The sequence below is a fragment of the Pteropus alecto genome, unplaced genomic scaffold (genome assembly GCF_000325575.1).
Source record: "Pteropus alecto unplaced genomic scaffold, ASM32557v1 scaffold61, whole genome shotgun sequence".
Taxonomy (NCBI): Eukaryota; Metazoa; Chordata; class Mammalia; order Chiroptera; family Pteropodidae; genus Pteropus; species Pteropus alecto.
In genome coordinates, this window is record NW_006434835.1 from 16273728 (window position 1) to 16294345 (window position 20618).

Below are 20618 nucleotides of genomic sequence, written 5' to 3' on the forward strand. Positions count from 1 at the left end.
TTATAGTTGCCTCAAAAGGCCACACCAGAAACCGAGGCCAGCTGCCTCCAGTGTGAGTCTAGGCGCTGCTTAGCAAGGAGCACCTGACTCGCCGAGGATATACCTGGATGTGGCTTGGGTGGGATCACGAGTTAGGGGAGGCAGAGTTTCAGGGAATCCTCTGGGCAGAGCGACATCTGTTATCCAGTTTGGTGACATCACGGCTATGGCGGTGCTGTGTCAGGTGTGCTGGTAGAGGGGAAGGCTCAACAGGAAACAATGGATATCGCTGGCATTTCTGTACAGAGTGAGTCTCGTCTTGGCCCTCACTCTGACAGTGTCTCCCTGTAAGTCCCTGGTGCCCCCTGCACGCAGCCAAATTGGCACTTGTGCTCAGAGTGAGCAGGTCCGTATCCGCGAAAATCTGCTCACGGTCATGGCCCCTTTAAGAGGCGTCTGCTGCTGCCATAGCCTCCATCTCACTCAGCCACTGGGGACTGGGCAGCCCCACATCCTCCCCGCATCATACCTTCTGCCATTGCAGGGTGCTTTCTTGGATTTCTACCTAGTTGTATGGCTTGTTCATCTAGATTCCAGGCGATTTTTCCTTGTTGCTGCTCCTTGTTTCTGTCACAACTTTGATTTGGTTGCCAGAGGGATGAACAGAGCCTCTATCATCTACGTACGCCGTTTTGGTTGCCTGCCTCTGCTTGCTTTGAGTTTAATTTGTTTTTCTCTTTCTGGTGTTCAAAGGCGATTAGGTTATTGATTTGAGATTTTTCTTCTTTGTAAAAAAAAAAAATTTCCTCTTTATGTAAACATAAAACATATTTGCAGCATGCAGTTTAAAGGAAAAAAACTGTATGGTGTCTTCCCGAACCAATTATCTTTGAATACATCTTCAAGCATTGAAAGTAAACCAATATATTCCATAGGTAGACTCAGACTCTTCTATCACCTCACGTCAATTGAGTAATGCACAGTAATTTTCTTAAGTTAGGCAAATAATTTATTCGATCACCATAAATAAATATTACTTTTATTCCACTGAACCATTTATCAGTACCATTCAGAGGAATATTAATATATTCAATAAAAAAGACACTGCAAATTGAAATAAGTTCCAATGTTCTAGGTAATCAGAAATCTTCTTTTTTAACATAGACATTTACAACTATAAATTCTCCCTCTTTTCTACTGCTTCAGCTGTATCACATATGTTTTGTTACGTTGGGGTTTTTGTTTTTGTTGTTTGTTTTCATTAATCTCAAAGTCTTTTCTAACTTTTCTTGCAATTTCTTTTTAAACTTACTGATTATTTAGAAGTGTGTTGTTTAATTTCTATATATTTGTGAATTTCCCTGGTTTACTTCTATTGTTGATTTCTAACTTTATTATATTGTGTTTGGAGAATATACTTTTTATGATTTTTATCTTTTTAAATCTACAGAGGCTTGTTTTTTGCCCTAACACATGGTCTATTCTGGAGCATGTTCCATGCGTACTTCAGAATAATGTATATTCTGTTGTTGTTGAGTATTCTCTGATATCTATTAGGTTTAAATGGTTTATAGTGTTGCTCAAGTCTTCTATATTATTATCGATTTTTTGCCTAATTTGAATTCTGTGAATTTGAATACTGTAAATAGATTGATAGACCACATATGTGCCTTTCCATGAGTTCAGTGCTTGGATGAAAGAGGGCCCTGCAGTCTTCAGTGAGGCTCTCAAGGCTTTCTTAGAGAGTTGCCAAGGGATGGAAGAGTCAAGGTCATTAAATATATATTTCTAATTCCACCTTGTCTTCATTCTACAGTCAATCTGAATTCAGACTATGCCAGAGAAGGCCAAAATATCTTGTTCCCAGTGCCAGAATTTGCCCTTAATAGAAATATAAATGAATAAGTCTGGGTTCTACAGAGGAATAAAACCAATAGGATATATCTATATCTAGTGCTTTCTATCTATCATTTATATCTATCTATCTATCTATCTGTTCTAGTGCTTTCTATCTATCATCTATATCTATCTATCATCTATCTAATCTATCAATCTATCTTTCCAAATATAGATATAGTCTATTGGTGTCTTTCTAAGAAATTATCTGTTTCATCTAAGTTATCTGTTTTTATTGACAGTTATTGTGTGTGCACGTATGTGTATATGTGTGTGTATATATATATTATAATGCCTTACAGTTAAAGTATACAGCTGAAACTTATTGGATTTCTTTAACCAACATCACCATAAAAAAAAATAATAAACTAATAAAAAAAAAAGAGGGAGAGGGGAGTGGAGGGAGAGAGAGAGAGAGGTATTGAGAGGAATTGGCTTATGCAGTTATGAAAGCTGACATGTCCCAAGGTTTGCAGTCACCAAAACTAGAGACCAGGAGAGCCAATGGTTAAGTTCTAGTCCAAGTCTGAGTCCAAAGGTGGGAGAAGACTGATGTCCCAGCTTAAAGACAGTCAGGCAGAGAGAATGAGTTCTCCCTTACTCTTCCTTTTCATTCTATTTAGGCCTTCAATAAATTGGACAAACCTACCAACATTAGGGAGGGAAATCTGTTTTACTTACTCTACTGCTTCAAATATAAATTTTCAATTTCATCCAGAAACACCTTCACAGACACACCCAGAATAATGTTTAAGCAAATAACCCCATGGCTCAGTCAAGTCAACAGATAAAATTAACTATCCCAGTATATAAGTGAAAGATGAAATGTCCTTCCAAGGTCTACAATGCCTAGATTATAGGAGGTTTTACCTATATCAATATTTATAATTGTTTCTTTTTCTTTTTTTGGTACCCTGGAGGTTTTCTCACCCCAGCACAAGTTATCATAATAAAATTAGAAATAAGTAAGAGATTGTATAAAGTGAGAGAAGATCACTTAGGAAAAGGAAAACCAGTCAAATCTCAGGCATATCAATTTTAGGGTGGAGGAAATATAGAAGTTGAGATCAAGCCTTAAAGACAAGGCTTCCTGGGATGCAAGACTTTCAGTGCTAAAACCAAAACAGTCCTAGATAACCTGGGACAATTGGTCAACCTAGAACTTGAATCCCCTTAGAAAACGTATAGGTTCCCCTGGTGGTATGAGAACTCCAATTTGAAGATTGCTGTTCTAACAAAAATATCTTTATAGTAACTTCAATTTACACTAACCACTCTCTCCTACTTTATGTTAATTACTATATGCTTAGTAAAACTTTATTGACAGAGTAAATGGAAGCTCTCTAAGCATATGGCATCCAGGTGGAGCAGTGATATTGCAATGCAGTTGTTTTAGTTTGCTAGTTGTTTTCTATTGTAGATCTTATCTACCACACACTCTTCTCACCCCCCACTACTCCAACCCTGGGCAAGAACACTGTGTTCTATTTCTTTCCAATGCTATATAACATGTTCTCTCCAGAAATCTGCAAATGTTTGTTGAGAGGATGAATGAATGGGTGAATTGATAGTTATCTAAGTAAATTTGACCATTGCAGTTTTCTTTATCTTTTCTTTTCTGTTTAGGTTGTACCTTATCATATGGTAAGAAGGGGCAAGAAGGGCCTGCTTGCACAACTACTTTGAGTATTCTTGGAGAAATCATGATTATAAGAGATAACTGCAAATAGATATTCACAAAGGAAACAAAGATAAAGTCTAGAATCCAAAATAAACCAGTTTCTAATTTCTTGCCAGGAAAATTTTAAACTGGATTACTAAACAGAAGGTACATGAGCTCTTAGAAAGGAAATGGATGATCACAATGGCCAGAGTGGGTTAGGATAAAAAACTTGTAGAGAACATACAGCCATCTGGAAGTAGCATGCAGCATTCTTCTGTTATCTGCTGGGGCGGGGGGTACGTTTTAAGACCTCTAGTGGATGCCTGAAACTGAGCCCTATGTGTGTGTGTGTATATATATATATATATATAAAAAAAAGTATACACACATACATACAAACATATACATATATATATGTATATACACACACACATATATGCACACATACACATACATACATACATATATATACATATACATATTCGGTTTCTTAAAGGGGTGTGTTAAAATATATATACACACACACATATATATAGTACCAAACTCTATATATACTATTTTTTCTCTATACATATATACATACACTCTACGGCTTCTCATTGGTGTATCCTATTTGCCAGCATCACTACTCTTGTGCTTTGGGGCCGTTATTAAGTAAAATAAGGGTTACTTGAACACAAGCACTAAAATACCATGACAGTTGATCTGATAACTGAGACAGTTACTGGGTGACTAAGGGCCAGGTGGCATGTAGAGCATGGATATGCTAGACAAAGGGATGATTCACCTCTAGGACAGGATGAAGTGGGATAGTACAAGATTTCATCATACTACTCAGAACGAGGTGCAATTTAAAACTTATGAATTGTTTATTTCTGGAATTTTCCATTTAATATTTTCAGAACATTGACTGCAGGTAGCTGAAACACAGAAAGTGAAACTGTTAAGGGGGAACTACTGTGTATGCTATGGCATCAGTTATATCTGGCTTTTCACTTTCTGGGATAAAAACTGTGCTCTTGACCATGCCAACTAAAACACAATAGCCTGAAGTAAGTGCCAGAATGCCAATTTATAAATTTACCCTAAAAGAGGAGCTCACACAGATGGGAAATAATTAGTATATTCTCTGTCCATAGCCTAGCTATTTGGGAAGTCAAAATGTAATTAAAATTCACATCATTGATTGACCATGAGAAATCATAATTGCATAGACTGCCCTACTGCTTTTAACAATATCAATATTCTCAAATCACAGACCTGCCTGGGAGTCAGAAAGATGCTTGATGCATGGTCTCAGAACAAGGGAAGTTTGGCAAATTAATAAATTGATTACCTAATAGCACTAAGCTAAGAGAGTTAGCTCCATTCATCTCAATAGAAATACTCAGTCTATTAGCAAAGCTCTATCTTTTCTGAATGGTAGTGGTGGAATGAGTATTACTGGATTGGCCTTTGTGACTCCAAAGTTGACTGACATTCTCTCATACTAGTTGCCATGAAGATTTGCTAGATGGGAATTGAAATTTGCACTGCTGTGCTCTGATCCACTGTGAGTTGCTTTTGCAGTTCAGCAATGCAATTTACCTTATCTCCAAGTGCTTGTAGGTACCTTAATATAATCTGTATGTACATATCACATAAATTTTTCCCATATTTCTCATATTTCCTACTTTGTAAATGAGATTTCTAGCCTGGAAATCACAATAACCCCTATGTATTTGATTTTATCAAGGCTTTTGGCAGAGTATTGTGGTGGAAAGTGTGAGCAAGTCTGTTGAACTCCTTTTTTTTTTTTGCCTTTTATCTCTTATTGTTTTTTGCAGTATACAAATAATATACAAATAAATTCCATTTTATAAAATCAAAACAATATAGAAGTATACAGAGTAAGATTTAATAGTTGGCCTTGACACTCTTCCTATTTTTATTCTGCCCAGGAATGTCCACTGTTAGTCCTTTATTTTTTAATATATCTAGTATCTTGAGTTTATTAATTATAATTCAGTACCTTTGCTTATATATCTGTATTTAATCTATTCGGTTTCTTAAAGGGGTGTGTTAAAATCAACTATAATTTTTTATTATCTATTTCTTCCTGCATTTCTGTCAGTTGAGGCTTGATGTATTTTTGAGGCTGTATTATTAAGTGCAAAAATATGTTTGTGATGATTGAGACTTTTTTTCTGTTGTTTCTCTTATATAGCAAAACACAATAAACTTAAAAGGCAAACCAACCAAGCTTTCTTCTCAAGAAGTTAGAAAATGAACCCTAGGGCAAAATTGAAGAAATGAGAAGAAAGAAAATAAAAATAAGGGCAAAAATTAATGAAATGTAGATTTCAAAAGAATGTAGATTCATACCCATTAAGATAGCAATTATAAAACAAAAACAGAACAGAAAATAATAAGTGTTGCAGAGGATGTGAAGAAATTGGAACCCTGTGCACTGCTCATGGGAATTAAAAGTGGTGTACCACTATGGAAAACAACATACAAGTTCCTCAAAAAATTAAAAATAGAATTACTGTGTGATCCAGCAATTTCACTTCTGGGTATATACACAAAAAGATCAGAAGCAGGTTCTCAAAGAGATATTTGTATACTCATGTTCATAGCAGCATTATTCGCAATAGCCAAAAAGTAGAAACAACCCAAATGTCCATTAACAGATGAATGGATAAACAAAATGGGTTCTATATATACAATGGAATATTATTCAGCCTTAAGAAGGAGGGATGTTCTGATGCATGCTGCAATATGGATGAACCCTGCTACGTGAAATAAGCCAATCACATAAGGACAAATGCTGTATGATTCTACTCATAAGAGGTACTTAGAGTAGTTAAATTCACAGAGACGGACAGTTCAGTGGTGGTTGCCAGGTGCTGGGGGTAGGGAGAATGGGGAGTTATTGTTTAATGAGTACAGAATTTTAGTTTTGCGAGATGATAAATGTAGATGGATGGTGGTGATGTTCAACATTCAACAATGTAAATGTACTTAATGCCGCTGAACTGTACACTGAAAAATGGTTACTATGGTACATTTTATGTTATGTATTTCATCACAATTTTTAAAAAGACATAGAATATTAGAAAAACTCAGAGGCTGATCTTTGAAAAGATTAATAAGCTAAACACGCTTCTGGAGACACTGACAAAGAACAAAAGGAGAGTTGAGTACAAATAAAAAACAGAACAAAAAAGGAGGAACTATCTAGAGACATAATGGAGATGAAAAAATAATGAAAGAGGGCTCCCATTTGGGGCTGGAAGTAGTGAAACTTATAGGGAACTTCTAAAGCACCTGCAGCACTAGGAGTGGTATGAATGGCTGTTCCAGAAGGGGAGGGAGAGGCTGCTCTTCTTGCCCCACACTACTACTAGATGAAGTAGATGACTGTATAGAAAAATATAAAATACCAAACACTTACAAGAAGAAATAAGGAACTTAATAAGAAACTAAAGAAATTGAGATAGAAGTTAAAATTTCTTCTCCTCTCTACCAGAGAAAAAACCCAGGCCCAGTGGTTTTACAAGTATGTTTTACCAAACTTTTGAAAAAGAGTTAATTTCTATCTTATGTAACAAGTTGTTTCAGAAAATAGAAAAAGAGTGAGAGCTCCCTCAGCTCATTGTATGAGATTAGTGTAAATCTGGCTCTAAAACCAAATGATAATAGTTAAAGAAAAGAAAATTATAATCTCATAATCCTAATAACATATCAACTAAATGATGAGGACAGTTTATTTTAAAAATGAATCACAAGCAGGTGGGATTTATCATAGGAACTCAAGGAAGAGTGACCATCAGAAAATCTAAGGACACAATTAAACATATTAACGGACTGAGGGAGAAAAACCACGATTATCTCAATCGATTCAGAAAAACATTTGATAAAGTTCGACACCTATTTATGATTTTAAAAAACACCGCAAACCTCTTAGCAAACAAAGCATAGAAGACGACTTCCTTAACTTGCTAAAGGTCATATATCAAAAACCTATAGCAAATCTATTGTGCTTAACGGAGAAGTTGTAGATACATTTTACTTAAGATTAGGAGAAGAAAAGAGTGCCCACTATCACTGTTTCTGGTTATCATAGCGCTGGAAGCACTTGTCATTGCTCTGTGGAAAGAAATAAGAATTATAAAGATTAAAAAAGAAGAGACTAAATTGTCATTATTTCATCTACTTAGAAAATCAACAGAGTATTAAGACTAATAAAGTTCAACAAGGTTGCTGGATTCAAAATAAACTTTAAAGATTTAATAACATTTCTCTATAGCAGCCATACAATAAAAATAAAAGCATTTGCAAGAGCAACAAAAACTATGAACTATTTAGTTCAATAAAACTGTGAACTATTTTACTAAAGCAATACATAGACATTCATGGAATAAAGTATAAAGCTAATAAAGGATGTAGAATATGATTGGAATAAAGTGAGACATTCTGTGTTTTTGGAAGGATTGACTTAAAAGTATCAGGATGGCAAACTTCTCAAATTAACCAGCTGATTCAATGAAATCTCAATGAAAATTTCAGTTGAATTTTTAGGAACCAAAACTTTCTCTAAGATCTATATGGAAAAATAAGGGTCCAGAAATAACTGAGTCAACCTTGAAAAATAAGAGTAAATAAGGGAGTTTTATCCTACCAAATATTAAAACATGCTACAAAGTCATAATAATAAAAGCAGTGTGATATTGGCTCAGACACAGACAAAAAGATCAGTTCAACAGAACAGAGAGTTTACAAATTGACCTATATACAAATATGGAAACTTAATATAAGGTACAGTGAGAGTTGCGACTAAACAGAGAGAGAGAATGAACTGTTTAGTTGATGATGTTGGGAGATAATAAAACTGGCTCCCTACATGGAGAAAAATAAAACAGAATCTCTATCAAGCACCAGACACCAAGAGTGCTTGAACTCATCAGTAATCAGAGAACAGCAAATTCAAACGGCAACAAGATCACCCTTTATACCACTTTGACTATAGAACTAGGGATGTGGTTAATACCAAAGGGTGGTGAGGATGTGGAGCTCTTGGGCCCTGTGCAGTGCTGTTGAACATGCAGACTCCGTAGTTCCTCTGGATGGCACCCTGGCAGTGTTGAGTCAATTAATCCAGCATTCTGCTTCTAGTTTTTAAAACCCTTACCTGGATCCACGAGGAGACATGAAATGGTATTCATGACAGCATTGTTTGGGGTGATGGAGAGCTGGAGGCAAACTGGATGTTATCCCTGGGGCTCTGAGTGCTCAAAATGTGATAGGTGCACACTGTGGAGTACTCTGCAGCAGTGAGAAGCAAGGGACTTAAAACAGGACAAAATGGAAGAAGTAACAATAAAATATATACTATAATACAATACAATGCCTAATAAATAAGTGGTATTGTATTACATATTTATAATATAAAATGTTTTAGCATTTTACCAAATTTAAAATTCACACCGCAATGCATATGATTCAGTAACACATGCTACATTAGTTATCTGTTACTGCTTACCACAGTACTCCCAAACTTAAACAGCAGTAAATCTTTAGTATCTCTCATGGCTTTTGTGGGTCAGAAATTGTATGGGTTAGAGAAGCTTAGCTGGGTGAGTGAGTGGCTTGGGGATTCTCATGGGTTGCACTCAAACCATTGGCCGGGGCTGCAGTCATCTGAAGGCTGGACTGGGGCTGGATGCACTCACATGGGTGCAAGTTAGTGATGGCTGTTGGTGAGAAGCCTCAGTTCCTCACCACATGGGCCTATCCTCGGAGCTATTTGAGTATCTTCATGACACAGCAGCTGGATTCCCCCAGAGTGAGTGTTACAAGTGACCTGAGTCATCCGAGAGAGAGCAAGGAGGAAGCTACAGTGTCTTGTATAACCTAGTTTCAGAAGGTACATGCCAGCACTTCTGCCACATTCTATTTGTTAGAAGCAAGTCACTAAGTCTGGCCCCCACTCATAGGGAAGGGATTAGGCTCCACCTTTTGAGAAAAAAAAAGGTGTCAAAGAATTTGTGCACATATTTTTAAACTACCACACATGCTAGCAAAAGAATTTACAGTAAGCAGTTTGGAGTGGTTGCACTCCAAAGAATACTGGGAATGGGATAAAAGAAAATAGAAAGAAGGTAGAGAGGGAGCTATATCCTCAGCCTGCCTCCCTCTAATTTGCTGTATGGAGGATACAATGCTACTGGGCAAAGACAACAGTGTGTCATGAATCAAAGTGTATGTTTAATTCTCTGCATCCTGAATAAAAAATAATAATAAAATAAAATAAAAACTGTGTGTGTACCTTTTCAGTTTCCTTTCTATATGTTCACATAAACACATAAACCTTCACACTTACACTTTGTGTTTTCTGCTGTTTTTGATCCTGGCTGGGATCTTATTATACATATTGATCTACAACTAGATTTTTTCAGTTAATTATACATCTTGGAGAGTTTTTTCATGCCATTATACAGAGGTCTGTCTTATTCTTACTATTTCTGCATATCATTCCATAGTATGGATGTACCAAAGTTTATGTAATCACTTCCTTATTGGTGGACATTCAGGTCGATTTTACTTGTCTTCTTTTTTTCCTTTCTCTCTGGTTGGGGGGTGTCTCTCTGACTGTATCTACAACCACCTTTGTTTCTCTGCCCTCTCTGCACTTTTCCTTTACTTATTTTGTCTCCACTGGAGTTCAAGATTGAGGGACAAGGGACATGCAAGACGATTCTGCTGCAAGCAGAGGTTGTAACTCGGAGGCAAGCAGGAGCCACTGTGGCGAGCTGGCTATATCCTCAGCCTGCCTCCCTCTAATTTGCTGTATGGAGGATACAATGCTACTGGGCAAACATCTGGTCTTCACCTTCAAAGAACTTAGATTTTGCATTGGGGACAGATAGGTGAGTAACCCCACCCGAGGCAGAACAGCATAGGGTGAGAGGCAGCCTTCCAAGTTCACTGGCTGCCCGGGTTCCCCCCCACCCCATCACTTACTAGATATTTGACATTAGGCAAGTTATTTCACCTCCCAATACCTCGGTTTTCTCATATGTAAAATGAGGATGTAAGAGTCTATTTTCTAATAAAATCGATCTGAGAAATAAATAAGATAATACATATAAAGTGCTTAGCACAGTGCCTGACATGTAGTGATCTGAGAACACTGAACTGTTAGAAAGCTAGCCAGGGTATGGTCGTGCGTGAAGCAGGGCACCGACCAAAAAGGGAGCCGTGGGCTCTGGGCTCTGTGCCATCACAGACGAAGGGTATAGCCCACAGGATGGGCAGAGCTGGAGGAAAGTATTCCAAGGGGATGAAAAGGTAAAAGGAAAAGCACTGGGTAGAAAATAGGAGGTATGTTTGGAGAATGGGGAGCAAGTGTCCTGTGGCTAGAAAGTCATGTTTACTAGCAAGGGGAGAAAAAGTCCTTTCAGGGATGTGGGCAGGCAGGCTTCTGGCACAGAGATGGACGTTCAAGGCCCTTCCATGGACTTGAACCCCAAAGCTGAAGTTGCAGGTCTATCATAGGACTTCTGTCAGGGTCAGGCAAGGCTCCAGGAAGGAAGCTCCCTTCCCACCATCCTCTTGCCTTCTTCAGTGGGGACCTCCTCCCAGAGCTTGGCCACTCCCAGCATCCAACACCCCCACCCCTCAGCTGGTTGGGAGGCAGGCAGGAGGCTTTTCGCGGGGGCTGTGCCGGGTGGGCGGTTTTCCCAGAGCAAGGAGCAAGGCAAGACTGAATTGGCGCCAGCTCCCCCAGATATAGACGTTGCTGGTTGGATGACCAGCCTGCCCCAGCTAGCTTGAGCCCAAGGGCTCCCTCAGGCACTGTGTTCCTGTCCTGGGGGCTGTGACACCACATCCCAGGGGTGCAGCATGTCACAGAGGGAGGCAAGAGGGGCACCAGCCATGCCCAGAGTGGGGCAGAGCCCAGGGAAGGCCAGGCCAAGGTTCCTAGCAGGCCCTGACAGGAGGAGGAGCCGCCTGAGCCGGACGAGGCAGGACCTGTGGGAAGAGACCAGCTGGAGCAACCAAAGATGGAGCAGAGTTGCCCCTGGCCCGAGAGGGTCCAGGGCCAGGAGCCTGGCTGGAGGCAGGGTAAGGAAATACGGGCCTTGCAGAGGGCACTGGGAGGCGAGGGGTGGAGGGGCTGAGAAGTCACTTCTGATGGCAGAGCCTCACTGGTCCCTTTGACTCCAAGGCTCCATGCTGGGGTGGCTAGGATAAGTCAGAGCAGTTAAGTCAGTCTTAACCAGGGTGTACCTCAGATAACTGGCCCAACTCACTTCTCTCAAGGAAACGGAGGCCTGGAGGAATGGGGTGACTATCCCAGGGCCCCGGGGCAGCAGTCGGCGTGGGGCCGGGACCTCAGCCTGTGTGATTCAGCCCCGGGCTGGTGTTCTTCCTTTTCACCACAGCTGCCTCTTCCTCTCAGGGCCTGGCCAGGCGAAGGGTCAGCCCTACAGAGCAGGGCTGTGATCCCTGTGGCCCCGGGCACCCTGATAAACTGGATTCAGACTCGGGTGTGGGTGGAACAAAGGCTAGGAGCAGGCACATCACAGAGCAGGGCGTGGCTCTGTGATCCCTGTGGCCTCCGGGCACCCTGATAAACTGGATTCAGACTGGGGTGTGGGTGGAACAAAGGCTAGGAGCAGGCACATCCTAGCTCCATCCGACCCCAGGCAAGGCCTTCTCTCTACTTCCTCAGCTGTACGGTGGGGCAGGGCCAAGAGTGGACAAACTGAGGGTGAGGCCCTTTGGTCTCTGCTGTTCAGCGCGCTGCTACTCTGGCAGGAGACTTTACACTAGAATGTTCTTAGAAGCCGTGGCATTTGGGGATCTGGTCAGATCCACTCACCAGCGGTCCTCTGTGCAGAGTGAGGCCAGTCCTGAGAACGCGGCACGGGAGCGGAGCCGGGTGAGGACGCTGCGCCAGGCCTTCCTGGCCCTGCAGGCTGCTCTGCCTGCCGTGCCGCCTGACACCAAGCTCTCCAAGCTGGATGTGCTGGTGCTGGCCACCAGCTACATAGCCCATCTCACCTGCACGCTTGGCCATGAGTTGCCTGGCCCCGCCTGGCCACCCTTTCTGCGTGGACTCCCCTACCTGCACCCTCTCAAGGTAGGCCACAGGCCCAGGGCCTTGGGGAAGGGACTTTGGGATAGAGGGTATTGGACTCAGGCCCTCTGCCCTGAGCAGAGCGATTCTGGAACCAGCCGCTTCTTGCTCTCTCAGAAGAGGAGCCAAAGTTGGCTCTTGGGGTGCAGTGAGGGGGGTGGTGATTGGAAATGACTTCATGAGAATGTGATTCCTCCAAGAGAAGACCCAAAGATTCTGGGGTGCCTTGTGGCAGCGGAGGAAAAGGGGCAGTTTCTAGGGCTGGTGCCTGGGACAGGAAACCACACCTAGGAGAGTCCTAGATTCGGGGAGCATCGTCCCATCGTACAATGACCTGTGTCCTCTGGACTTGTGTCGCAGGAGAGGTCTCTCTCTGGGAGAATAGCCTAAGAAAGCATCACTCTAGAAGCAACCAAGCTGGGGGGGGTTGGGGGGAGCAGAGGAGGCGGTGGGAGTTGGGGCAGGCGAGAGCAGGAGCTTCCTGCACGCGCCACTTCTCAGACTGCACCCTACCTTCCCTGCACCTCAGTTTTATTACACGTGAAAGGGAAGATAACATGAGCCTTGCTTCTCTTCCAGGGTATGAAATGAGATCATAAATGAAAGTCTAATTCATAATAAATCACCATCTCGGTAACAGCTAACATTATTTGGATGCTAAAGTTATGCCGGGGGCTGAGCTCAGCACTTCCGTGCATTCTCATCTTTTAACACACACAAGGACCAAAGGAGGATGAGGAAACCAAAGCTCAGGGAGATTAAGTGGCTAAATGTGGTGTGAACCCAAGGGTGTCCGACTTCGGACCCCCACTCACAGCCACCAAGAAGGTCCAGGGGATGACACGTAAGTTGCTGGTTGCAGAGCATCACTGTGTGTAAAGCTAGGGCTATCTTTGCCCTCTGACGATACCATTGCAATGAGATCAACTTTACTTTTATGGAAGATACTTTTTACCATCTCTCTCCCCTAAACATCATAGGTTTTAAATGTCTTGAAACTTGAGATTTTTTTCTTTCAAGTAAATGTGGCTAAAATGCAAGATTTTGAGACTAAACGGGGCAACTCTGAAATGGTGACAGTGGTACCTGGCATGGGGGAGGGGCATAGTCATTTCCTAAGTTGCAAATTGGCGGCCAAGGTAAGACCACTGCATGTAGTAGGTATATAATACGCTGAAGAATGAACGGATGAGAGCCTGGTTAGGTCTAGAACACTGGCAGCTCAGTGGGGTGAGGAAGTTAGCCAAGAGCAGTGTCCCCTCAGCCCCCAAGTGGCAGGGCTGCCAAGAGGAGGGCAAAGCTCAGGGCAGAGTCAACCTGGTGAGTTCTGGAACTGTCCACACTCCTGCTGGAAGGATAGACGATCTTGGACAGTCCCCAGCTGAGAGGAAATGGGTAGCACTGATATCTGGGGCCAGGGCTGGGCAAGAGTAGGGGTCAGGACTCTTCAGCCTCAGGAGTCTCTCCTTGCCACCGCTCTGCTGCCGTCCCCACTGCCCAGCCCTGGCTGTGACCAGCTCTGCATCCACCTCCCTCTCGACTGGGCTCTCACTCTCCTCAGCTGGCTCCTCATGTGCCTCTCCACCAGGTTCAGGTGGTCAGGAGACTGTATGGCCAGAAGTGGTGGTGAGCCAGAAACTGCTGTGATCAGAGCAGTCATGTCAGGGGAGGGTCTCAGGAGGCAAGGGTAGGGAAGGCCAAGTTTGGAGTGCCAGGGGCTTATTTGTAGGCAGATTGTAGAAATAACTCCAGAGCCAGTGAAGCTTTTTTTGTACTAGGAACCCACTGAACTCAGGCCACAATAGTGAGCATTACTCACCTTGCATCCCCGTGTCTTTCAGAAGTGGCCGATGCGATCTCGTCTTTATGCTGGAGGCCTGGGGTGCTCTGGCCTTGACTCCATCACAGCCACCACCTTGGGCCAAAGAACGGAAGAGGCAGAAGCCGAGCCCCAAGTCCCTGGAGAGGCAGATGCTCTCCTTCCCACCAAGCTACTCTCACCAGCTCTTGATGACAAATGATCGTCACACTCACCCTTTTCTCCTAGGCTGTGACTCAAGCTTAAGGACCTGGATTCTCTACCAGGCCCTGCCTGTCTTCACTCTGACGCTCACTCATCAGACCTGACTCAGCTTCCCAGTTCCAGCCCGCAGACCAGGTGAAGCCGCCGGCATGTCTGTGATGGAGACAACTCAAGAGCACCAGGGAGCAGATGCTCATCTTGACACTCAGTGGGTGACTCCCCAGTGGCTCTTCTGTGGCAGCTACAAGGGAAATGAGAGAGTAAGGAGTTTGATTGGGTTGGAAATTGAGTTAGGGCACCATCCCTGCTCATCACCCCTCCCCCATCTTTAAGTTCCCACAAACCCTCTGGACATTGCTAAAAGACAAACGTGGTTGGGCAGGTGAGAGGTAGGGGCCTAGGATGGCCACAGCCACGGGGGCTGATGGAACAGCCAAAGACCAGACAGGCTTTTGGTAGCTGTGAGTGTGAACAGAGCTAGGTTGGGGTCACATTGCCAGGGCGGAACCCGAAGAAGGGAACATATTTTGTCATTATGCCCCAAGATACTTACTGGAAGTCAAAAGACAGGAAGGAATTTAGGGGGCTCGTTCCTGCATTACAGTCTCTCCAGCTGCCCCTCATCACTACATTTTCTCCCTCTCTGGGCCCTGAACCCTTCTGCTCCTTTCCTGATATGAGTTATAGTTACAGGTTAAGCAATAAAGCTTATTTTGTTTACATTCCAGTTTCCAGAGAAACTTTTAGATCATTGCAGCTGCCTACTTTGAGAAGATCTTATCCCAGGAGCAGCTCTACCTTAACTGAACCAGGCAGCACCTTAAGGCCTTGCATATGAAAGATAGTGATAGACTCAATTATATCCTTGAAGGACCTTACATGGAGAATGTGTATCTTTTCCAGGGGTTGATAATTACAGTCTTTTCTTTCCATTATGTTAGAAACCTAACCTCCAGGAAAAACAAGGCCTGGGTTCAGTGGGTTTGGGTTCTTAGTATAATTTTGGCCTAAAGCCTCACTGGCTTTGGAGTTATTTCTACAATCTGCCTACAAACGAGCTCCCTCAGGCCAGCTCCTCCCCGCAGACATGGCCCTCCCTAAGGTCTGCCATGGGGTGACAGAAATCTGATAGAGCTTTAGTGGAATTTATCCCTGGCCCTGAAGAAATCATTTGAGGACTAATCACAGAGCCTACACATACTGGAAATAACTTTCCAGATTAGATCTAGCTTCAAAGCAGGCAACTGAAGTCCCCACCAAAATGAAACCATCCTTTTGTTAAATTTCAGGGCCTCAGAGGGGGAGGGGATGGGCTAGGCTGACTAGAGTGCCAACAGGGGTAGCCTTAGACAGAACCACCACTGCCATCGTGAGAATAACTGAGGCTTGGGACAGGCCAGACGTGGTCGGAGGTCTGGGTTTTGCGTGATAAGCTGTCCTGCCTCCGCAGGGCTGGCCAGCTCAGCAGGGGAAAAGGGGCTGAAGGGGTGAATCAGCAAGTTGGGGTGGAGTCAAAAAAGAAGACACAGAATGTCCCAGCCGTGGGTGCATGGGATGTGGGAGAGCAGCTGGACTGTGGCTGGGAGCCACGGGGAGAAGGCCTGGGCCAAGGCTGAACTCGTAAATCTATAGAGCTTCTGCCGAGGGGCCTGGAGAGCTTGTGCAGAGCTGCTTCTGGGCAGCTGGATAGGGCCAGGCAGGGGCAGAGACCAGGTGTGGGTGGGTATAAGCACAGTGCTCTTCAGGAGACCATAAAAGTCCAGCTTGAATGTTCTATTTTTAAAGCCAATGAGCAGTAACTTCCTGGTTGAGTTTGAGGGTGATAGGATGAGAAGCAGATGAATTTCCTCCAGGGCTGGTGGCACGCAATATTTTTCTGGGGATGAAACTGGGAAGGTTGGCTTTGGGTGTGCATAGAGGGTTCCTCTAGAGCATAGGGCTTTTCCTGATAACTGAGGAGACTGGTTTGGAGCTTGCGCCACCCCGCCCTGCTCGTAGTAAGCCCTTGAGGGTGACCATGACACCCTGGTAGAGAAGATGAAAAGGGCAAAATAAGAATGAAGCTGGTGGAGGGCTGAGGAAGGGCAAATGTCATCATTACAGGTTTCTAAGGCTGCCTCAGGCTCTTTCCAGGCAAAGCTGTCTTCCTTAGTACCTGGACTGTCCTATTGAAGTCCAAAGGGCAACTTTTCCAAACAGACAGCACCCAACACAGTCAGGCCAGGGTGCAAAAGGGCTGTGAGCGGGGAGGTGAAGCCAAGGGAAGGAGTGAGGATGAAGAGGAATAACCAGAGGAAGTAGCAGATCAGAGATTGGATCCACAAATGAACCAGAACCAACGGTAACTTCCTTTGCCTCTGTAGCAGCAGAAGAAAAATATCTGTTCACTGGGAGACCTTTTATTCCCAACGGGCCTGGGAGCAGGAGGTGGACAAGAACAGTTGGAGGCAGCTGAGACTCAGGTCCACAGACAGCTTTTATTCCCTGGGAACAAGGGTATGTGTGAAAGAGGCTCCAAAAGGAAGCAGGAGCACAGGTGACTAAGTGACATTAAGATGGCCTGGCTCAGGAGTCAGAGGGCTGGTCGTCCCTTTGGTGATCTCGTACTGCCTGCCCCATCCCCAGTGCCTGTGACCCAAGGGGACGATGCAGGCCACGATGGTGAGAACAGCTTCCCACAGTTGGATGTGTGTGTGCTTTCTGATGAGCTGCAGAATTAAGGGCAGAGGCTTAGATGGACTGTGGGGGAGGCAGACCTGGCCAAGGGGTTATCTGAGTATTAAGGCAGAGACTGCAGATCTTACCTAACTGGGAACTAGAGTAATTAGAAATAGAAAATCTACTCTTCTCTGATAATTCCTTTTCCCTTCCTCTGGAAGAAGCCTGGCCAGGACGAGTCAGGTGGTACTGTCCTCTCCCTTTCGTGGCACGAACCCTAAACCCAGGGCCTCTGCAAGCTTAGATTCTGGACCAAGGGTTGTCAAACTATGGCCAGTGGGCCAATTCTAGCCCCTCCAACCTGTTTTTGTGAATAAGTTTTTATTGGAATACAGTCACGTTCTTTTGTTTATATATTACCTATGGTACTTCCTGATACCACGGCAGAATTGAGTAGCTACGAAAGACTGTAATGTCTAAAATGAGTTCAGAGTTCCTATGTAGGACTTCTGGCCATTTTCAGAAAAAGTCTGTTGACCACTGCTCTAGATCAGAGATATTCAAAGTGTGGGTTGGGAAACCTGGGGGGAGGGGTCCCCTGAGACCATTTCAGTGCTCTAAGTGGCCAAAACTATTTTCATAACACAAGATACTTCTTGCCTTTTTTCACGCCTATTCTCTCATGAGTGTAATAGAATTTCCCTGAAGCTATATGACATGTGATGTTGCAACAACAGATAGAGAATCCAGCTATCAGTTACAATAGACATTAAAGATATTTGCAAAAATGTAAAATGATGCCACTCTTCTCGCTAAATAGTTTCCAATGTGGAAAACTATTTTTTTTTTTATAAAATACTGTATATGTTCACATATAGTGGGTTAATTAATGTTATTTTAAAATAAATATTCTTTAAAATTCTCTATTTTAATGCTAATATGGTGACTATCAGTAGAATAACCCATATAAACAAAAGCTCTGCAAAGTCCTACTTTTTTTAAGAATGTGAAGTGGTCCTAAGACCAAAAATTTTTAGAATATCTGCTCTAGAATAAATTGGTGGTGGTCAAGGAAAGCTCCTACCCCACATCATGACCCTGTATGTGACAGTTCTATCCTCTGCCTAAGGCAGATACAGTGAATAAGATTTGGTCTTCAAGAGACAGAGGGCTTGGGGTCAGGGGGAGTGCCTGGCAGAGTGTGGACAGAGGCCTGGGTTCCTGGTGAAGTCTCCTGGAGGATGAAGGTAGAGCTGCTTCCCTGGTGGGCTAGGCCCTCCTCGGCCACCGCCATGGCCTCCTTGTCCCTGCTGCCCTTCAGCATCCCATTACTCATCTTCTCCGGAACACTGCAGTGTCCATGGACAGGTCCTGGGGACACACAGAGCAAAGGGAGAGGTGTGAGGTGAACAGGAGACAAAGGGGTGGGGAAGGACTCAAGCAGAAAAGGTGAAAGACTTTGCTTTGAGCCTCCCTGGCTAGAAGGGAGACCAGAGCAAGGGCGAGAGGAGAGGGGAGGCCAGCACGCTGTGTGCCTCCCTGGGCTAAGAGCCTCTGCCCACGAAGCCAGCGCTCCCTTGTGGGAAGGAGCCGGGGCAGTTGCTGTGGGATGGTCCAGGATCAGGCAAACAATCAGAGAAAGGGGTGCTGGGTTGGAGGAGAAAGAAAAGGATGAAAAGGAACCTGGAAGGTCTGGCGTAGTCTGGAGAGAGAAGGAAGGGGTCGGTCTGGAAAACATAGGCATTACCTGGCTGTAGCTTTTGCAGTGAAGTCGCTTCTGACAGGACAGGGGCAGGAGGGCCAGGAGTCTCAGCAACACCGGGTAAATGGTCTGAGGGTTCAGGGTCCAGCCCGCATCTCCCTGAAGGTCAAGGTGCCTCTGGTTACCGTGTAACCAGTGCATACCCAGCAAGCCCTCTGTTCTTGAGATTCCCAGCTCCCAACCCCCTCCCATCTCCTGGAGCCCGGCCAAGAAACCCGGGAACCCAGAAGGCAAAGTCAGTTCTCCCTGCAGAGTTCAGATTCCATGAGCACTGCTCCCTCAGCTTGTCCTGTTTCTCTATGTCCCCAACTGACGTGTCCTCACCAGTGGAAAGACTGCCAGGTCCCAGGACCCCTGCTGGACTTGCAGTCCACCACAGGTGCCCATGCCTTGGCCTTCAAAAGAACCACCACGGTCCTTGCTTTGTCAACGAGAAACACCAAGAGCGATTCTCTATGTCCTCTTGGTTGAGCCTTCCACCTCCAAGCTAGCTGCTGGAGGTGCTGGGAATGTGAGGATGGGCACTTCCCCTCCTGTGGGCTCTGCCTCCCCAGCTTCAAGGTGGGAGAAGAGAACCACCCCCAACACAGCAAGGGGGTCTGCCACTGAGCAGAGAAACAGAGGACAAGGGATTTCCTCAAGGGCTTCGGGCAAGAGCTGACCACCGTCACTCGGGAGATATTAATGGAGACAGAAGTGGAACTAAGGACCAGTGCCATTGAAAAAGCTGAGAAGTTACGAAGGGGCGAAGATGACTGAAGTTTTTTGGTTTTTGTTTGTTTGTTTGTTTTACGCCTACAGCACCCCGTCTTCCGAGGTGGTCTCCCATCCAAGTACTAACCAGGCCCGACCCTGCTTAACTTCTGAGATCAGACGAGATCAGAATGTTCGGGGTGGCATGGCTGTAGACCTGAGGTTTTTTTTTAATCTGAAAAAAATTACAAAAAGTTATTCAGTGCTTAGAATAGAAACAATCCCCTACATTAAAAATTCTGGAAGGAGAAAAAGAGTTGAGTAAATTAAGCCTAAATAACAACAGTTACATCAAGGCTTCAGTGGGTCAGAAGCCCTGGGGTTGGGTCCAAGTTGGATGAAAATAGATCCCATGTCACAAATCCAAGAAAATATAGCTAATGGCATGGTGGCTGGCAGAGCCCCTAGAGCTCTGGTGTCCTAGTGAAAATATACATACACTCTCTCTAAAAATGAAAATTTTGAATAGGGCTTAAGGAGGGAGCCTGCCATAAATGATGTACCTGGAACAGGTGAATATAAAACTGTTGAGATCTTATATGCTCTGACAAGAAGTACAGTAGCATAAACCAGAATTTGAAGCAAAGCTCAGCTGTAACCGCGGAAGTGTGGGCATGTGCCAAGCCTGCTGGGAAAGGCTACATCTTATCGCAAGACACTGGGAGGGCTGCCAGATGTGGGATGTGCCAGTTAGTAAAGCTCCTCTTCATTCATATGCCAATGGTGGTTGAATGTGCCTTGCAAAACACAGTTGTAA

The 20618-nt window shown here is 44.0% G+C and overlaps 1 protein-coding gene and 1 pseudogene across 1 annotated transcript; one reads left to right on the plus strand and one right to left on the minus strand.

Annotated features, from left to right (window-relative positions):
• The first annotated feature begins 11425 nt into the window (after positions 1 to 11425).
• Positions 11426 to 14686, plus strand: TCF23 (transcription factor 23). The gene is made up of 3 exons (XM_006910318.1): positions 11426 to 11647; positions 12426 to 12668; positions 14507 to 14686. Exons 1-3 carry the CDS (start codon positions 11426 to 11428, stop codon positions 14684 to 14686), a joined length of 645 nt encoding a protein of 214 aa, XP_006910380.1.
• A 5214-nt stretch (positions 14687 to 19900) lies between these two features.
• Positions 19901 to 20018, minus strand: LOC112478513 (annotated as a pseudogene).
• Between the last annotated feature and the right edge of the window lie 600 nt (positions 20019 to 20618).